The sequence below is a fragment of the Taudactylus pleione genome, unplaced genomic scaffold (genome assembly GCF_031769625.1).
Source record: "Taudactylus pleione unplaced genomic scaffold, aTauple2 ptg001137l, whole genome shotgun sequence".
NCBI classification, from domain to species: Eukaryota; Metazoa; Chordata; class Amphibia; order Anura; family Myobatrachidae; genus Taudactylus; species Taudactylus pleione.
The window spans coordinates 924291-945748 of NW_028285538.1; the positions used below are offsets into that span (position 1 = coordinate 924291).

Consider the following 21458-nt stretch of genomic DNA (forward strand, 5'->3'; position numbering starts at 1 on the left):
TCCACCTGTGGATCTTTTAAAATGTGTCAGTGAGTATTGAATACACCTGTGGACCTGCTGGGTGACCTGGAAAACGTGAACTGTGTGGATTGAGTTTGAGAACCACTGGATTAGAGCATGGAGCTAGTATAATATACTGTATATAGAGGAGCTGTAATAGATGAGTGGTGTGAATACTGTAATAAACAACTGTGGACTAAGGGCCTGATTCATTAAGGGATCACAACTGCAACAGCGCTCGCAGTTGGCCGATTGTTGCGTACTGTGCATGCGTGTGTATCGCAGTCCGTGAAGGCTCCACTGCGATCAAGCAGACCACGCAGAGCCAACGCAGAATAATTGACAGGGACTGAGCATTTGGGGAGGGGCGGGGGGGTCGAAGACACGCAGGCGTGCCCGTCCGTTTGAACGCCGTTGCATGGGCGTGCATAAATTAGCCAGTGCGGTTGCATACGCAGCTGGAGTACTTACTGCGTGCAATGAGGTTAGCAATTTCTAACTAAGGTCAGGGGTGCTATAATTCTGCGAGAGGGGCCGATGGTACTCTGTTACCGATGTTTATGTAGGTGTGCACGGTATTACGGATGTGAGATTGCAGCAGTGGGCATATCTATGATTATAGCCTTGTAGTTCGTGTTTGTGCTACAGTGCGTTTCTTCTATCACTTCTGTATTATTCTGACCACCTCCTCCTTACAGCTACAGCAGCCTAAACCTGTGCTATACACTAGAGAAGAGTCACTGATCTGATCATAGGATAAACAAAAACCAGCCTTCCATGAGGATGTATGTAAAATGAAAAACCTACATAGAAGAACTGATGTATAATAGAAATGTTGCACATTTATTGAAAAACATGTAATTGGGCCCCGTTAAACCTACTGCAAGCAACCATAAAATGTTTATATTTTATAAATCGTCCTTTTTCCACCCAACCTGCCGTCCACAACATTAAATAGGTTCATTATTAATAAAAAAAAAAAAACCTTATGTCCCTCTAAAATTGTCCAATGTTTAGTATTCACATTTCATAAATAGCACTCCTTTTCCCATAAATCATCCCAGCATTACATTTTATAGCACCTCAATCACCCCAGATTGGAACTCCATTATGAATTGTAATCCTATATTTGACAGTATAGAGTATTTTGAGGTCATCTGTTATGTTGTTTTATGATGTCATGTATGATTCAATCACACAACAATCTAATTCATTGTTACAGGTGCACTTAGAAAATAATAAATAGTAACATTTATGAACACAACATAGGTCCATCCATATTCTCTTTTGTTACATACTTTAGAAGAAAATGTCTATTCTTGATAGTTTTTGCTTTCACTTGAATGATGCTAGTAATCAATTTTCCTCATAAGGTGATATGACTATATTTTATGTTTAAATTACTACTTATGGGATTTCTAATGTAGTTGTCAGTTGATCCTTTAATATTCAGCTTATTTTGAGTTCAGTATTCTTTTGCTGGTGAGATGGTTATAGCTATTTTGAACTATGGCCCTCATTCAGAGCCGCTCGTTAGCGGCAGTACACTCGTTCCGAGCGATGTTTGCACATCTGCGCATGCGTACGCTTTTTAGTACGCATGCGTGAACCAGTCAGTGCGGCCGAAAATCCTTTGTACGCTATATAGCGAGTGCCTGCTATTTTGAGTGACAGAATGAGGCGTATGTGGGTGGTAACAGGGGAAGGTGCTTGAAAATGGGGAGTGGAGATCCGAACGCAGGCGTGCTTAAAGGTCAAAACAGGCGTTTTATGGGTGTGTATATTTAAATCAGCAGCGTCATTGACCACGTCACTGGGTTATTTTAGAGCCAGAACTGCTCGCAAATTTGTGGTAGCAAACACCAACCACAAGAATAGCGAGCAGTTCATACGCTGGTCGATGTACTCGATTAATCTAATAAATAGCGGACATGACGTAGGATGCGTGCGGCCAGGGGGCGTTTTTAACAAATAAACGAGCGTATGTTTTGCTCGTTCGTTCAGACTTAGAGGTGTGAACAGACTGCAATGTGCGTACGGATCATTTGAATAACCACCCCTTGTTTTTAAACGAGCGACCGCAAATAGCGAACGGCTCTGAATGAGGGCCTATGTCTGCTAAAATATTATCTCATTCTGGTGTCTGATTTGAAAGCCCATGTTGTGGCAGAAATATATAATCAACTCAGAGGAATAATATGTTCAATAAAATGCCCAGTTCTTGTTGCCTAGAATAAAGAAAAATATGTATGCATCATGAAAATCGGGGAGTATTTGCCTTCCATGACGTAAGCACCCACTAAGCAGGGATTTTTTGTAATTCGTCCCCTTAAGGGAGCGGAAAGCGGTAAAATGTGTCCTCTCGGAAAGAGGTAATTGGGACTGTAAGCTCATGGTCTGGGTGGAGTAGCGGCTTCAGAGGTGGGGCTGCAGCATAGTCCAATATTCAAGTAGGGGAGCCACACCAACTGCCAGTGATGTTTGGTGGCAGTTGGTGTGGTTCCCCTATTTGAAAATTGGATGCGCTGCTGCCCCCCTCTGGAGTCGCCACTGCTAAGGATTAAACATTAGGTTTTTCTGGTTTGTTTTTTTCATCATCTCGGACATGGCAAATTGAGTTTTTGAATGTTTAAAGGGGAAATGGTGCCTCATACCCATTGTCCCCATCACAGGAGACAGAGCCAAACCTGTGTGGGGTCCTGAGGACAGTGTTTGAGAACCACTGCACTAAGCCAAAATCCAGCTTATTTAGTTTATATTTAAATGCATTTGTGAAGTGATGAGAACTGTATGTATGCAGTATGTGTATATATTAGAATACGCAAGAATTAACTCTAACTAAATCATGTGCTATAGCAGCAAGCTTACGATCTAATATAAATAATGCAAAGTTTCTTATATCTTTATAATCAATTAGCTATTGTGATTTAATTTTTTTGCTGAAATGTGCTTGTGTTGTGCAGTGAAGAATAGGGCTGGATGTGACTGCATTCTCTGTATGTTCAGCTCCATTCATATAACCAATATTTAGGGCTAGATGTGGAGAGAGAAAGTACCAAACAAACCGCTCCTAACTGGCATGTTACAGATGCTGATTGGTTGGTACCTCTCTCAACTTTATCTCTCTCCAAGTCTTAGTACATAGACCCCCCAGGGCTTGATACATATGCCCCCCAGGGCTTGATACATATGCCCCTTTATATATTAGCAATAAAAGCCAGTGCTGCAGTGATTGAATGGGCAACTGTAGGTACTGAGTGGTGAGATGATGGTGGTAGCTCTGTTTTGTGCCACTTGGGTTTTGCAGTACACTATTGAATGCTTGATCTCCTTTTATCTAGAGAAGTCTCTGCATGGCGAGGCATTAAATTACAGCGTGGACACTCTGGCTATATTCATCCTGGCCCCGGTGATTGTGCTGATCGTTCTTTCCGTCGTTGCTCTGCTGGTCTTCCGAAAAATTCAGCAGCGTCACATGGAAAGGTTGAGTACACGGGACGCAGAGTACGGAACTATAGATGGACTCATCGCATCCAATGTTGGGGACAGCACACTTGCCGTAAGTTGCCATAACTGCAGAGCACTTCTCTTCCTCCTTCAGTAAAGCCTGTTTGAGTTATATAGTAAAAGGATCCTAAAACTGAAATCCCCTGTCATAATTCATAACTGTAAATTACTATGTTCAGTGACAAGATAATGTTCCCCTGCAGCGCTACTAAAAGGTACAGCATTACCTTCATACTCCATTACAGACAGCTGAAAGTGATCTGATATAGGTCAAAAAGATGAGGCTGCTGTCAGTTAAGCTGCTGTGACATTACTGGTCCTGCTTTTATTTATCAGTCAGTCAGTTCATACTATTCGTTTCTGCAGATCAAGACTGCAAAACAGTCACACCCACTGTGCTGGTTGAGTTATTGATACATCTGCCTCTGCCATGGCGACCTTCTGCAGAGGGGTGAAGGAGGCGATTCTCGGCATATGAAGTATAAATACCACCCCAGTGATTTCAGGAATTTTGTCGTGATATGCAGCCTTTAACAAACACTTAGGGGTCTATTTACTAAGCAGTGTTTGGAGACGAATGAAAAGTGATAAGGTGCCAGCCAATCAGCTCCCAACTGCCATCTCACAGGCTGTGTTTGAAAAATGACAGTTGGGAGCTGATTGGCTGGCACCTTATCACTTTTCACTCTGTCTCCTAACACTGCTTAGTAAATAGACCGCTTAATGTTAAACACAGGGGCTTGTTCTTTAACAAACCACTTCTCAAGACCTGACTAAAGTTTCTTTTTAAGATCCCGTAAATAGAAAGTAGTAATATTATGTTCTTCTGATGCATCTAAAAGGGTTGGCTCATCACAATTCCTGTTAGTATGCCTGCTAAGTAATGTAATAATATAAGATCATTTACAGAGTTTACAGCAGTTTTAAATTAGGATGTTTTAAATGTTGCATCTAGCAAAAAAAAACAAGTGTTCATCCTTATAAGCTGTTGCCTGCATGCTCTGCCTGGCTATAATGTCCAGCCGGTGTTGTGTATGAGAGAGACATTCTTAATGTTGACGCGAGAATGTCGACCGTACTATCCTACCCTAACTCTTTGTTCATAATATCAATGTCATCATTTTGTCAATGCCAATTTGGCATGTCGACATTATGAATGGTGGTGTCGATATTTAGAACCATTCTATATTACAGCGTGGACATTCTTTCCGAATGTCGACAATATGACTGCATGCTGTCCTGTCTAGCTAAAATGAGGGTGGCTGTTTGCCCTGTGTGGAAGTGAGCAGTTTGAGTAACTTTCTGTGTGTGTGTGTGTGTGTGTGTATATATATATATATATATATATGTATATATATATATATATATATATATATATATATATATATATATATATATATATATATATATAATATTTTCAACTAAACTTTCATTTTCAGGTAATTTCCCCTAGTAAAATATTCACAATATTACAATATAAAGACTACTAAAAATAAGAATCTACAAACCATTTATTATCATAAACTAGTAGGTGTTTCTCTTTTTATTCATATACACATATATATATATATATATATATATATTTTTTTTTTTTTATATATATATTAGGACTTAAATGTATTAAAATGTACTTAAATATTTGTAGGCATTGTTTTTGCTTGTAAAATTCAGAGTGCTGCCACCTAGTGTGGCATTATTTATTTATTTATTTATTACCAATTATTTACATAGCGCACACATATTCCGCAGCGCTTTACAGAGAATATTTGGCCATTCACATCAGTCCCTGCACCAGTGGAGCTTACACTCTATATTCCCTAACATGCTCACACACATACACACTAGGGTTAATTTGTGTTGGGAGGCAATTAACCTACCAGTATATTTTTGGAGTGTGGGAGGAAACCGGAGCACCCTGAGGAAACCCACGCAAGCACAGGGAGAATATACAAACTCCACACAGTTATGGCCGTCGTGGGAATCGAACCCATGACCTCAGTGCTGTGAGGCAGTAATGCTAACCACTACACCGTCTGTGCATTATTATTATTATTATTATTTTATGTATTTGCTAGAGATGAGCAGTTCGGCTTTATTCGGTTGTGTTCAGAACTCAGAAACAGCATCTTAAAACTTGTACTAATTTGACAAAAAGAACCCAGTCAAAGCTGAACTGCTCATCTCTAGTATGGACATTGGCTTACTTTCTCTCAGGGCTGACCCAACACATTTTAGAATTCTGAATATAGCTGGATCACTAATTTTATTTTGTGCTGCTGAAATAATTTTTTTTATCTGTGTCCTCCCAGGACCTGTTGGATCACTCGTGTACATCTGGTAGTGGTTCTGGGCTTCCTTTCTTGGTGCAGAGAACAGTGGCACGGCAGATCACCCTGGCGGAGTGTGTCGGTCAGTATCCATTCTCATCGTATAATCTGGGGGATTTACAATTTTCTGAACACAAACCTTTTCAGCTAGTCCCAATATCAGAACCTTCCGCTCTGAAGGGTTTGAAAGAGAAACAAGCAGAAGTATGGAAGGGCTTTGCTCAGATTTATTACTCATATTTTCACCACTCTTCCCAAAACTCCCCCCTCCTGTAACATTAATAATAGAGGTTAGGGTGAGGATTTCAGGCATTATTATAGCAGTTTTGGACATTGTTCTATGCAAGTTGGCGGTTTTTCTTATACAGAATAATAATTGTGTTGTACTCAATTTATTATTGCTACTTAATGTTCACATTTTATGTTGCCTGTACTGGTTAGAACGGGGTACACAGACAACCGTTTAGGATTGTCGCTGATTTCCTGTCTGCAGACGCTCAAGATATCTATTATAGTATCAAGCCCTGATCTAAACTAGGTCATAATGCACGTTGGCATTATGACCTAATTTTCGCTGCAGCTCACTTGCATGGCAAACCTAACATGCACAGTGTGGGAACTATCTCTTGCTAGATAGCGGAAGTTTATTGTGATTCAATCAGAAATTTAGAATACTACTTTTATCTATCCTCTAAGTCTTATTGTAGGCGAAAATACGATACTAATCCCAAGTATAAATAATGGTGTAATTTGTTACAGCAAATGCTGAATTCAAATAAAGGAGATTTAGTTCTGGCACAAACTAGTCATCCAGACTTCCAAGGACTGTTAACCTCATTTTACAAAGATCGCAAAATACTAGATTGTTGTAGAACTGTTAGCTGGTTGTTTGCAGAGACACCAATTAGATTGTAAGCTTGCGAGCCGGGCCCTCTTACCTTTATGTCTGTCTGTTACTACCCAGTTTGGTTCTATTCATTTTATTTCCATTTGTAAAGCGCAACGGAATATGCTGCGCTATATAAGAAACTGTTAATAATAATAATAATAATAATAATACATTTTCAAATAGCAACACACAATACTTTTATCCAAAATCTAAAGTGCCCTCTTAAGTGAAAGTGTCGTAATAAGGATTAAAACATCAAATTCCCACAATCCAAAAAGTGGTATTGACGTAAGCCAATAAAAACTAGAGAAGGACGTGCAAATGTCCATTAACATGGGACAATGGATAGATATTTGCATTTAATTTTTTTTACAAGGGCTTTATAATTGTTTTTAGATCTTCATTCTTTGCTTTTTTTTCCTTTATTTTAAAAGTTGTAGAACTGTTTCTACTTAATTAAACAAAGGTATTATCGTCATCCTCCCACTTAATTAAACAAAGGTGTTTTTATTATTATAGTCATTCTTTTTTAATAAGGCTCCACGTGGGGTTCGCAGCCCCTTACAAGGTACATAGAATGAGCAAAACAAGAAACAAGTGACTTACAATAGAAAACATTGCAGCACAAGGACATGGTTTATAAACATTGCTGCCTTAGTGGTCATACTACTCAAATAAGCAGCAGGGCGGCAGAAACCAAGGACTAGGTACCATTGTAGGCCGTATGGAGGAGATGATAGTATAAGTAAGAGGGGGGGGGAGTTTAGGAACACTTAAAGACGATGCACTCGTGGACTACAGGAGATGTGGTGCTACCATTACAGTGTGATTCACCATTCAGAGTTTTTTGGTTTTTCATTTTGCAGCCTGCAGGTGTCACTGTTTCCGCTGCTGTCTATAACAAGTTCTAAAGGCTTCAATCGCATTTCACATCTGAACTCCTAAATAAATTATGTAGTTCTATGTATCACCGTATAATTTATAAAGTGAAATGTAATATTACATTTGAATATATTAAAAATGAAACACTATTATTTTTTTCCTGTAATTCCTCATATTCCACAATTACTCTTCCTGGTTATAACTGATCATTGTAGCCTATTCTAAGGTGTATTTATCCACTAGATGCGTAAAGTTTTAGCCAACACTAGAGGTGCATTATATTTTATTGCTTTGGAAAGAATGTCTTGTAACTAAGCCCTTGTGTAGTCTAGGTTTGTGTCATCGCTGTATACCTGCAAGGTTTGTCCCATTGTGTAAATTTCCAACATTCTAATAAGTGGGAATTTATAAAATTCTTGGCAGGAGGGTTGACAGTTTACCGACATGCAGCGATAACATAAGATAAATTACCGTCCAGTGCCTTTTAGAAGTGTGGGATTGAGCCAAGAGATTCAGTTTGCAATGTTGGTTCCCCATTAGTGGAGATTGTCTTTCATCTTTAACAGAGTTTTGATTTCAAGTGTCCTCTGCGGATCAAGGCAAAAATTCACTCATATGTCACTTACTGCTCTAAACGCAGACAATAGAATTGTGCTAATAATGGGGGTCTCCATATAAATAAAAGGCTGCTCAGAGAATTGCCAGCACTATGTGTGATTGTGCATACACAAAAAGGGCAAGCATTTGTTTAAATACTTGTACATTACAATAGATTTACTAGAACTCAGTGGAGCGTAAAGAAAATATTTTTCTGCTCCTCTCCCTGACAACCATATTTGTGCATGGTTGTCAGGGTGCCTACAAGCATGTACTGTTAGCTTCCCCTATCTGTACAGGAAAGATGGGGACATCAACTGGGAGATGAGAGATGTTTCAATTAAAAAAATGAATAACAATTTCACAGATGAATTGTAATATTTCCTTCTTTGTTTAAAATGTATATTACAAAAATTTGTATGTCTTTTTTGGCAGTTATATTTCCAAATCTCAGGGATGTTTCTGATACTATATTCTTATTTTCTAGGTAAGGGTCGTTATGGTGAAGTATGGCGAGGTCTCTGGCAAGGAGAAAGCGTCGCTGTGAAGATTTTTTCATCCCGGGATGAGAAATCCTGGTTCAGGGAAACTGAATTATACAACACAGTGCTGTTGAGACATGAAAATATTCTAGGTAAGCCATTCCCAGTGTGGCAACACACATCCCGGGTACACACGTTCACAGCCCAGTGTGAACTAAAGGCTTTGGTGTATTTAGTCCATGACATCCGGAATTCTCAAACTGGCTGTTGATGGAACTGGGCTTGGGCTATTGTGAGCGTCGGGAATTCTTGGCCTGCCTTCTGGATCGCAGTTAAATGTTCAGTTTGGGACGGTGAGGATTTAATTAGCAGAAGCCTGTCCTGCATTCTCTCCAGATGGCTGTAGCTGATGGGAATGTGAGACCACTACTTGTTTTAGAAACTGTTTAATAGCAACTACTGTTAATGGAAAAGTACCACTCGACAGCTCTCGGGATCTGGCTGCGTCAGTCTGGTATGCCTGAAGATTTTTTTTCTCTTAATTGATCAACAAGGACACAACAAACTGTTCCAGGTTTATTAGATTTTTGATATTATTGGAAACCAGTGAAGTTCCTGATCAAGACTCATTTAGGGTGGGATGTACTGTGGTTGCGGTGACCATTCCGCCAGTCACCGCAACCTTACTAATCGCATATTATGTACTAACACATGCGATTTAGTTTTGCAAAGGACAGCTCTTGTGATAAGCAGCAGGGTGAGGGGGTCTTCTTGGGACCCCGTCCCCTCCGAGCCCCGGGGAACTTCCTGCACAGGTCACCAGTAGGAAGTTCCCGGGCTTCTCCTTCTCCTCCCTGCACCTGGAAGAAAATTACGAGGAGGAGGAGGCAGAGGACCCAGGAGGAGTGCGGGCCGGCGATCATGGAGAGTCAGGTGAGTGAGGACCAGTGCTGGGCGACAGCGAGGCAGCGGCGAGGTGCAGGGTGCGGTAAGAAGCCCATAGGTTTCTATAGGGTAACTCCAGGTTTTTCTGGGGTTACCCACCGCACCGATAAAAGGGATTTGGAACATGGTTCCTAACTGGAACAGATCCCTTTCACGCTGTGGGCCGTCCCAGGTTATTCCCGGGTCGGCACCGTTCACACTGCACCCGTGTGCAGTGGATTTTTTCTGTCTGTGCTTGGAGATAACATCATGCAAGTGCCGGGATATCCGGATCTACCCATGCTGTTACCAGACCCGGGTCGGACGACCCGGGTTACTCATTTACACTGCAGGATTGCATGGGTCGTTCCCATGTTAAACCCTGCAAGCTACCTGGGTCAGATTGCCCGGCAATCCAACCCTGGCCCCTTTTACACTGAGCAGCATCCCAGGTTTTTAGCTGCAGTGTAAAAGGGGTATTACCAAACAGTAAGCTTGTTTAATAAAGCGTAGACTGTACACACCCGTCTTGAACATTCATATCTTGTGTTGCAGGTAGAGCATCCGTGTGCACGAGACATAATGGAGCCTCTTTGTGTAAATTAGAAGCTCACAGAATATCTACCACCCATAAGGCATTAAGCCTTTAATTGTCAGATGATCTAATTTAAAGGCATCTGACATGCACAAATACCAATGTGTTTTTCTTTTATTGATCTATATTGGTTTTAAGTTCACAAGTCTTAAAGGTATTTTTGTGTATTCCTAAGGTGTTCACCTATTAGTATTTTTGTTTCACGGTTGGCAGAATCTGTTTTAATAAGCAGCTCCCCTTGCGGGAAGACCGTTCTCCCATAACCGCAGTGTAGTTTTTTTTTTTTTTTAAGCAGAATTCTTCAGACTCTGTTAAAGATTAGACACTACCTATGCTCCACTTCACTTCTGTGCTTAAAACAGTGTATCTGCCTTTTAAACTCCGTTTACTAAGCCATTACTCTCAAAGTTTTCAATTTTCTTTTGTTTCTGATATTCATGCATTCCAGGCATTTTGTCCTCTTCCACAATTCATTACATTTAATGCACCTTCCACCTGTAAATATGTCTGCGTGTTCAGACAACAGTGCAGCAAAGCAATAAATATATTTTTTGCTTCCCCTCAGATGTTGAAAACAAGGTTCTGTGTACATCCTCTTAGAAAGTCTGTTGATCTGGGTGTACGTCTGAAGTGCCTTGGGCTTAGTGCGTTCAGCTTGGTTACAGCTTCAGTTTTGTTGGACTGTTTTACGAGCAGATTGTTACTGTCTAGGCAGACACCTTTTTTGCTGCTGATACTCGCTTTTTAATAGCTGGATTATGTTTAACACCAGTGAACAGTAGATGAGGAGAAGAATGAGTCTCTACTTGTGATACATAACACGACGCTCTGAAATAATCCAAAATGAGCTATGGAGCTTAGATGTTGGCTTAGCCTTTTTTAAGGACTAAAATGCTTGTCTTTCATTGTTATTTATGTTGTGTTTTGTTTTTATTTTTTTAAGCTGTTGCACGTTGCTTGCTTGTTGTACTACGTTACTTTTTATAATCCACTTACTAAAAGCATTAGTACTATACATTTTGCAAGTTTGTTTAAACTCTTGTTTACCTGGCACTTATTTCATGCTTTAGTAGGCTGCTGTCATTTGGATGAAGGGTTATTCATTTTTGTTAACAAATCCATCTGCACACATTCTATTATTACCACTTCTAACGGTGCCCACACACTCGCAAAAGATACAATGTTGTTAATGATTTCCCTTGAACTCTCCGGGAGTCCTGGACTAACGATATCGTGCATAAAGTGTTCATTTTGACAAACGATCTACTAACGACAAGAGATTGCCAGATTTTCCCTGCAGTAGTTAAGAGCTGAAGATACGATTTAACGACCCTCGGGAAAGTGCATCGGATAGCTATCGCTCATTCGACACTCACGATTTGCACATATTTTGCATGATTTGTCGTTTCGATGCGTAGAAATCGGCATATCGTGCCAAATACCTGACAGTGTGTGGGCACCTTTAAAACTAATATCTCCACTTTGTTATGCCCCCATGGTATATCTATAATTATTGCCTTATCACCTGCCACTGTGAAAACTTCCTATGCAAACCATCTGTTCTAGACATACCTAATATATTACCTGGCTTTGGGGTCCTTTGCCACAAGAATGACTGGATTAACATTTAGCTACGTTTAGTAAACCCTACACTCTATCTCTAATGGCTATTTTCCATTAGTGCAGATATGCTGAGAACCCAGAGCAAGCCGTCAAATTATCTTTTCATTTTATAACTAACTTCCCCTAGAGTGAGTAAAGCTGACTGTTTACTATGGGCTATTACACATTTGCACTTTGTTCATCATATAATCCCACCAATTTAACACCCCGCCTTCGTTAAAACAACTAATAAAAAAAAAAAAGCAATGAACCATTTTATGCTCCCCGCATGGGTTATTATGTTTTTTCGTGAAAGGTGGCGGCTATATTGCCCTCCATGCAGATTGTATTTATTTCTGTTGCACTTAGATATAGCAGATCACAGTTTATTATACAGCTGCCTCTGATACAGAGATTTAAGCTTCCTTGTTTGCATAGAAAAGGGCGAATCTGCCTGGAACATTAAATGGTATTTCTCTCTTGTTTTCTGTTCTTAAGATCCCCAACATTAAATAGAAAAAATGTAAGGCATGTTAACAGATTTATTTTTCTTCTCTTCAGGGTCCATAGGGATCCACAGGGATACCATGAGGGATATTGTAGTTGGAGTGATCCAGGCACCAAACAGTTAAGGTTTCAGCTCCCAGGATGCCTCTGGTCCTCCTCCATATATACCTCGCCACAGGCATTCAGTTGTTGGTTTGGTGCGGCAGGATTCAGACGCACCTTTTGTAACAGAGGATTGCTCAGGCAGTGCCAAGATTTTATTTTGTTTTATTTTTATTCTCTATGATTTTGAGTTAGCAGTGCTGAGAATCTGTATTAAGACGCATGCACTGCGACTCAGTCTACCTCCGCCGGCCCGCAACACCAGTAACGTCTCTGGTGATTTCGGCGGGTCATGGTAGAGCTTGCTAGCATCGATGCTGGGGCCCAGACTGCAACCGGACGCACGGAGATGTCAGGTATGGCTGTTCCTAGCTTACGGGGAATCGCCTGCTGCAGGCCTTGCTTCTGGCGCTGGAGACGCACCGGAAGCCGCTGCAGTGAGGGCCCGGTGTGTCCGCTCCTTCACTAGAGTACCATGGCCTTATTGTCTGACGCTTCTGCTGCTATGAGGCCAGCGTACCCGGTCAGTTGATGCAGCTTAGGGGGAGGTAGGCTCTCCCCCGGCAGCTCCTCCCCCGACCCAGATGCAGATTCATCAAAGGCTTTTGCTGGCCTGGGTCACTCCTTTACCCTCCTCTTGTAAATTAGATGCTCACAGTCCACTACCTGTGATCTGCTGAAGCAATTTGGTCTTTGGAGGAGGTTTTTAGGTCAGAAACAGAATGGGTCTCATTGCCCTATTCTAAATCTGAAAACCCTCAATAGGGTTATCCGTGTATCCAAGTTCTGTATGGAAACTCTTCGATCAATGGAACCTGGGGATCTTTTTTTGTGGCTTCTCTGGACATTCAGGGCGCATATTTCCATGTGCCAATTAAGCCATCTCGCCAACAATTTCTACGGGTTGCTGTCCTAAAACAACATTACCAATTTTAGGCACTGCACTTTGGGTTCTCGACGGGCCCGCTGGTCTTTGCCAAAATAATGGCAGTGATGACTGCCTATTTCAGGCTTCGGGGAATAAGAATATGGCCATACCTGGGCGGGTCTTCTGATAATGACATCTCCAGTGACTACAACTCAATATCCAACTGACATGGCCTGCCTACAGAAGCATGGCTGTATAATCGTTTGCAAGAAATCTTCTGTCTCCAATACAGCGGAAGGTACATCTGGGGGCGCTTCTGGATTCTCTGGCATAAAGGGTGTTTCTGCTAGAGTACAAAAGTGTATGCAGGTCTTGGGGTAGATGGTGGAATATGCTCTGTTCCACTACAGGCCTTTGCAGCAATTGATTCTCTCCAGATGGAACTGATAGTATCATCGAATACGGTATCGGAGGAACCTTCTCACTCCGGAGATTTGTCTCTCTCTCTCTCTCTCTCGTGGTAGCTACATAAGGATCCTCTGGATAAAGGTCACCCATTCTGGATCCAAGATGGGGTGCTTTTCACCATGTACACCAGTCTTTGTGGATGGAGAGAGGTGACAGGTCATCACACCTTTCAGGGAAAATGGACAAATCAGGAAAGTCAACGGCCCATAAACATTTTGGAGCTTCAAGCCTTATACAAAGCACTCGTCATGACACAGGACCTGCTCTAGGGCAGGCAGATCCAGTGCGACAACACGACCACAGTAGCCTATCCCAATAGTCAGGGAGGCATGCGAAGTAATGCAGACATGAAGGAAGTGACAAACATTCTGGTTTGGACAGAACGTCATCTTCTGGCTATCTCTGCCATATTCATCCATGGAGTCCTCAATTGGGAAGCGGACTTCCTAAGTCGTCAGGCCATGCACGTCGGAGAGTGGGGTCTCCTCCTGGAGGTTTTTCAACTCCTGGTGGACAAATGGGACCTACCAGACATAGACCTTATGGATTCACATCACAACCATAAGGTTTCCAGTTATGGGTCCATGACCAAAGACTCCTCAGCTGCCTTCATGGACGCACTGGCAGTAAGATAGTACTTACTCTTCCTCTATGGCTGAATCTGTTAGTGCAGGGACCCTGTCTGCAACCGGACTTGCTTCCGTCTGTCTTTGACGCGGTGGCTCTAAAGGCTTCCATATTAAGAGCCAAAGGTTTCTCCAGCTTTGTGATGCTTAGGGCATGAAAGCCTTCCTCTGTCCGCATCTGTTTAGAGTTTGGCATTCTGTTTGGTGTTCCCACAAGAAAGTATGACCCTAAGGTTTTAGGTTTTCCCGGATACTTTTTCTAGGCTGGGTTAGACTTTTGGTCTCTGCCTAGCCACCCTTGGAGTGCAGGTTACTGCGCAGTCAGTCTAGTTCCAGTTTTTTCGGGGGGCTCTCTGAGTTCAGCCACCTTTTGTACCATTGGTAGCACCTTGGGATTTGTCTCTGGTTTTCAAGAAAAAAAAAAAAAAAAAAAAAAAATATATATATATATATATATTATACACACACACACAGATGCATAAATATTGGGACATTGACAGAATTTTCATATTTTGGCCTCTATTCACCACCACATTGGCTTTGAACTGAAACGAACAAGATGTGCTTTAACTGCAGACTTTCAGATTTATTTTGAGGGTAGTTACATCCAAATCAGGTGAACGGTGTAGGAATTACAACTGTTTCTATATGTGCCTCCCATATATAAAATTGTGGTTCCAGCTATTTCAGACTTCAGATCTTTATGTAGGTGAAATCTTCCTGGATATGGTTCGTGCTCTCCGTATTTATGTGGAGCGTACAAACTATGTTAGAAGATCAGACGCTCTTTTTGTGTGTTATGGTTCTCACAAACAAGGTTGGCCAGCCAACAAACAAACTCAGTCATACGTAACCATCGAGCTGATCTCCCTGTTCCAAACACAGCGATAGCATATTCTACTCGGTCTGCGGAACCATCATGGGTTTTTCATCGCGGTGCGTAGGGTGAACATTTTGTACAAGGCAACCATGTGGTCTTATGTCCACATTTTTCTTAGGTTCTATGCCTTTAATATTTTGCCTTTCAGGATGCTTCCTTTTGAGCGATGAGTTTTCCATTCTGCTCAGGAGCATCCCCAACCCTCATTTTCTGAGGGAGTTTCTGGTGTACGATTGGTCTTCCTACCATGGGCTTGTTTACAGAACTGAATACCTTTGGCCAGGGGTGGGGTATATATGAAGGAGGACCAGAGGCATGCTGGGAGCTGAAAGCTCAACTGTTTGGTGCCTGGATCACTCCAACCACATTATCCCCATAGTATCCCTGTGGACCCTATGGACTTAGAAGAAAAAGAGTTATCAATGGTAAGTCTACCGTAACTCTTATTTTTTATTTATTTTCCAAATGAGAGAATCCTGTAAGTCTACTGTCCAAAAACCTACTCCTAGGCTCAATCTCCGGAATTGGTTGAATTTGGATTCATCCACCACTAGGACATGTAATGGTATTGTAACTTCTACAGACAGCCAATCAGTTTGGAAGTAATCTGCAGCCATCGAGTAGTTGTTGCTGATTGGACAGTGAACAGATCTGTCTAGTGAGCTACATGACCATTACAGGTCCTGCTAGAAATCTCCTGAACCATATGGGTCCAGACAGTACTTGCAGAGTACCTATTTGCAAAGGGTGGGTCCTTATTTTAAAGGGGATGACCATTTTGTACAGTCCCCATCTCTTTCTGTGCTGCCTGCCCAAGTAGGAGTGCTCTCTGAGAACCCTCCAGTCCAGTCTTCTGTAGGGATGAATTATTATTATTTATTATTATTATTATTATTTTTATTGTTTATATGGCACCACAAGTGTTCCACAGCGCCTTACAAAGTACATAAACAAATAGGTTGGTTTACAGTGACTACCAGTACAGTACAGTACAGTACAATAGAATACAATACAGGACATGGATAATATACATTGCTACATTCGCGACCATAACACCCAGATAAGCAACAATGCAAAGCAACCAAGTGTTAGGTGCAATGGTAGAGAGTAAGAAGTAGATGAAGGTAGAGTAAGGAGAAGCACAAGAGGGTAGAGAGCTCTGCTCATAGGAGCTTACATTCTAAAGGGGAGGGACAGAAAAACGGGGGGGACAGATGGAGTGGGCAGGAAGGAAGGAGTATGTAGCAGCAAGTTAAGATGAGAGCTGGAAGGCTTTGCTAAAATAATGGGTCTTGAGAGCCCATTTGAAGGATTGAAGAGAGGTGGAGAGTGATGATGGGAAGCGGGAGAGAGTTCCAAAGGTGGGGAGCAGCGCGGGCAAAATCTTGGAGGCGGGAGTGGGAGGAAGTAATCAATTGGCATGAGAGGTGGCGTGCATTTGTTGAATGAAGAGGGCAGACAGGAGAGTGAAGGGAGAGGAGATCAGAGATTTAAATGGGAGGGGGATGGCTGAGAGCTTTGTAAGTGGGCGTGAGAACCTTAAATTGGGTTCTAAAATGGAAGGGGAGCCAGTGGAGAGCTTGTAGGAGAGGGGAGGCAGATGCAGAGCGTTTTGAGAGGAAGATGAGCCGAGCAGCAGCATTGAGGACAGACTGGAGAGGAGTTGAGATGGGAGTTGGGGAGGCCAGATAGGAGGAGGTTACAGTAGTCCAATCTGGAGATGATCAATGAGTGTATGAGGGCTTTAGTGGCATCCTGGGTGTGAAAGGGTCTAATCTTGGAAATATTTTTAAGATGAAAACGACTGGACTGTGAGAGATTCTGGATATGTGGTTTGAAGGAGAGGGAGGAGTCCAGGATAACTCCAAGACAGTGCACTTTGGGGCTAGAGAAGATAGTTGTGCCATCAATTGATAAAGATGGACATTGCTTTAAAAAATGGGAGTATCCTTAGAGAGGACCATCCCTCATCTGCTGCGTAAGGGTGGGTATGGGGACATCGACTGGGGCTGACCAAAAAGAGTAGTTGTCAAAGACTAACCCCTTTTTCATGACCTAACTGTGTTAAGTGTCTACATATCAGAATGCTTCATATGTGCTTCAGATTTATATTCCTGTTTTTGTATTTCAAGGTTTTATCGCCTCAGACATGACTTCCAGAAACTCCAGCACACAGTTGTGGCTAATTACTCATTACCATGAAATGGGATCTCTCTATGATTACTTGCAAGTGACCACGCTGGACACAGTGACCTGTCTCCGTATTGTCCTGTCCATAGCCAGCGGGTTGGCACATTTACATGTAGAGATATTCGGTACCCAGGGGAAGCCTGCCATCGCTCACCGAGACTTAAAGAGCAAGAACATCCTTGTCAGGAAGAACGGGCAGTGCTGTATAGCCGATCTAGGTGAGTTTCAGCTAAAGCGATTACTGGCTGCTGAAATAACCACATTGCTTGTGTGAACCTGGAAGATACTGGCTGACAGAAAGGAGGCCTTTTAATATTGGTGTATGTGGGACTAAAATGCAGAATTCAGAAAGTGTATAGTGATCGCAACAAGTGTCCTCTTCAAATACATAAAGTAGAGGACATTTTGGGTACCGGCACAATATTAGAAAAAAAAAAAAAAAAAGGTAACCCTAGGAGCTATGTGAATGTATTTAAGCAGAAAAAGCCAAAACGTTATGTTGCCTCAGTTTTATAGAGAGCATTATCTGAAGTCCCTGCCAGGTCATACCAGCTTTTTCCATAATTACCTTTAATTGCCTAGGGAATAATCTCCGTGTCGCTAGTTTCTGGTCCTCAGTACGGCCTGACAAGTGTATGTGGTTTTCCGTGACCGTTCCTGGCAATTATAACAACTTGCGCTGCAAGGCAGTTTTTGCATCATTTTACCTTTTGCAATGTTAATGTAATACACTCCAATACCTTCTGACATAAGTCTATGGCTTTCTGTCCTGTCTACGTATGTGCTGGCAGAGATCTGTGCCTTTTTATTTAACTATGTTAATAGCTACTTACTTAATAGGATTGTATTATAAGGCTATGTACATTCAAAACCCTCGCTACTCCAATAAGGATCTGATGGAAGATCACAAAAATGAGACAGTGTATTCGGTAAAAGTTGCAGGAGGATGAATTCAACCTAATATTTGAAAGTAATCTGCAGGTTTTTAAAATATCTTTTCTGGTGGCCAATGTAGCTTTTACAGTTATTGGCCCTAAGAAACTACTGTAATATCCTATTTGCTGTATATTTTTGCACCTTTCTTGGGGATTAGTAATAATGTTTGAGTGCAGAACATCCACCGTTGCTGTTTTTGAATTTAGAATACGGATTTGTGTTCTATTTTTACCTCTGAAACCATGCCGAGACGTTCTCATACCCTGCAACATGGGGGCCATAACACACGGCTTCATGTGCCTTTGTACACGGGCGAAAAAGACTGAAGCAGTTGGAATGGAAAGATGAATGGGGAGGTAGTTCATGAGACTAAGGGGTGAATTAAATCAGTGAGGGTCAGAATGAAAGTCCAAGGAGTTACACACAGAAGAGCTGCAATAAAGGATCATCGTTTAGACCGATTTTGTGGAGAACATTCACAGATAACGAACACCGCCAGCTCAGAAATTGTCAAGGTGTCCGGATAAGTCACACTGTCTGTCACCAGGCGTCACAACTGTTATTTGGAATTGGACAGGTAGTATAGAAGTACCAACCACCACCTACTGGTATTCTAGACCATAGCAATTGAACAAATTCTAATCCTCTTCATAGTTCTAGTAGTTATCAAATGAAACCAAACATCTGGCTGGTAGCTAGTGGTTACAACCACTTTTCTACACTGTTAATTATGCACTTATTTAAATGTCCAATAAAATTTGCTTTACTTTTGTTCCTTGATACGGAGCCGGCTAGTCTGAGATATATAGTTTTAGCAATAGTTTAGGGCAGTGCTGTGCAACAGGCAGCCCCTGAGCCTTTATCTGTGGTCCCAGCTCCTACCTGGCTTGTCAGATTTGATGGTTCTAGCCTGCTGATATGTTATTATGCACTGATGTCTGTCTTTGAGTAAATGTATTGTTTTGGCTTCTTACTAAGGGTAATATGTGGCCCTTATAAAGGGTAGAGGACATTCAGTGTGGCCCCTGAAGTTTATCAGGTTACTTCTCACTGGTTCAGGAGCTAAAGATTGGCAATCTGAATTGAAATCCTCTCCCAATAGAGTCCTTCCTGATGTTCTAATTTTCATACCACAGATGTCCAGAAGGTGGCAGTCTTTATTACGGTTGTATTTTAAGTGCAAGTTATTACTGTAACCTAGATTTCTAGAAAAGAAGCATGTACTAGATTGTATGTATGTGTGAGATATAGATAGATAGATATCTAAAACAAACAGACTGTACTCAAAGACTGTTTTTAAAATATATTCAGGTGAAAAAATTGTGACGTTTTGGGGTGCAACCCCCCCTCCCCCATTTTTTTAATATATTTTTTTTGTATCTGTGGTGTTGGCTTGAGAAAGGTGGTTGCACCTCGAAATGTCTCCACTTTTTTCACCTGCATATATTGGATTTATTTTGAGGACAGTCTCTTGAGTGTTGTCTCTGTTTATTTTGTACAAATATAAATAACGTTTCAGATGTTTACTTCATCCTTTGAAAAAAGACGAAGTAAACATCTGATCCATTGGAATACCTATTTGGTTTGTCAAAATATCTTAAAGTCCTCGGAGTGCTGCCATTTTTGCTGCTGTGGAGGGCGTCTGAAGGGTCTCCAGGGAAAAGTGCACGCAGGCATTTGAGATTCCTGTGTGCGTGCGTGTGTGTGTGTGTGTGTGTGTGTGTGTGTGTGTATATATATATATGTGTGTGTGTGTATATATATATATATAATTATAGTGTGTGTATATATAGTCTATAAAGTAACGAGACTGTGATTCCACCTAGTAACAAAGCAGTCAGAACCGGTTATAACTGCATACATAGTAACCTTGAACGTGTCTGAACCTGCATGACAAGCAGCAACACTCTATGACGTTCAGTTGATTGTGAGTCGCCATTTCATTTGGTTGTGTTTTCTGTAGAGTGCCGAAAAAATGCTAAGCTTAAAAGTTGAACAACGTGTCAATTTGACATTTTTAGTAAAATTGCACAAAACTCCAACAGAATGTTTTCAAATGCTTACTATTGCCTATGGGAATGACTGCCTGTCTCGTGCACGTGTGTTTGAATGGCACAAAAGATTCAGCGACAAAAGACAGTCAATGCACTGGAAAACACCGTCATCACCAAGAATGAAAAAAGCTTGTCAAAGCAAGTCAAAATTCAAAGCAATGCTCATTGCTTTTTTCGATATCAAGGGTGTAATTTTGCAAGAATGGGTTCCAGAAGGCACAACAGTTACCCAGCATTATTATAAGGAAGTTTTGAAAAAGCTGAGTCAGAAAGAAACGGCTGCAACTGTGGATAAATTCATTCTTCACCAGGACAATGCGCCTGATCACAAAGACCTTACTGTGAAGCAGTTTTTGACCGACAATCACATTACTACACTAACATCCTCCATATTCGCCCAATTTAGCACCTTGCGACTTTTATCTTTTCCCAAAAGTTAAATCAGTGCTTAAAGGGACACATTTTGAATCCGTTGATGCTGTAAAGAAGAAAACGGCAGATATATGAAACAACTAACAGAATTGGATTTGCTCCATGCCTTCCACCAGTGGAAAACAAGACTACAGTGATGTATTAGTGCAAATGGGGAGTATCATTAAATTTGTAATACCAATAAATAAAGATGAGTTATTTAATCAGTCTCGTTATTTAATGGACATCGTGTGTGTGTGTGTGTGTGTGTGTGTGTACACACACACGTATGGATGTTGTTATTAATTTGTCATTTTCATTATTCATGTAACACCTTGTCACTGTGTTGCTGGTATGAGGTGCTCGAGTAGACCGTGCAATCCTCCCCTCTGGCTAGTGTATGGATAATGGCCATTACTGACCCGCTCATGCAGCCTTTACTGTAAAGTATTTTCTTGTATGGATGCAGGCAATGTTACGTGGTGGGTGTGCAGTGCGAATACAATAAGTTGGGCACCATACTATGTTTCCTTTATTAAATGACTTCTGCAGCATATTGGTTGCTCAGTTCCACTTTTATATAATTCTCGCTTTGTTTTAGTTTTTATAAT

The 21458-nt window shown here is 41.3% G+C and overlaps 1 protein-coding gene across 1 annotated transcript in view; it reads left to right on the forward strand.

Moving 5' to 3' along the window:
- Nucleotides 1-21458, forward strand: part of ACVR1 (activin A receptor type 1) — an 88519-nt gene that overhangs the window by 55248 nt on the left and 11813 nt on the right. The window contains exons 4-7 of the mRNA XM_088461999.1: nucleotides 3342-3559; nucleotides 5817-5916; nucleotides 8690-8836; nucleotides 17389-17664. Coding sequence (XP_088318125.1) covers nucleotides 3342-3559; nucleotides 5817-5916; nucleotides 8690-8836; nucleotides 17389-17664 — 741 coding nt within the window. The remainder of the gene's footprint in view (nucleotides 1-3341; nucleotides 3560-5816; nucleotides 5917-8689; nucleotides 8837-17388; nucleotides 17665-21458) is intronic.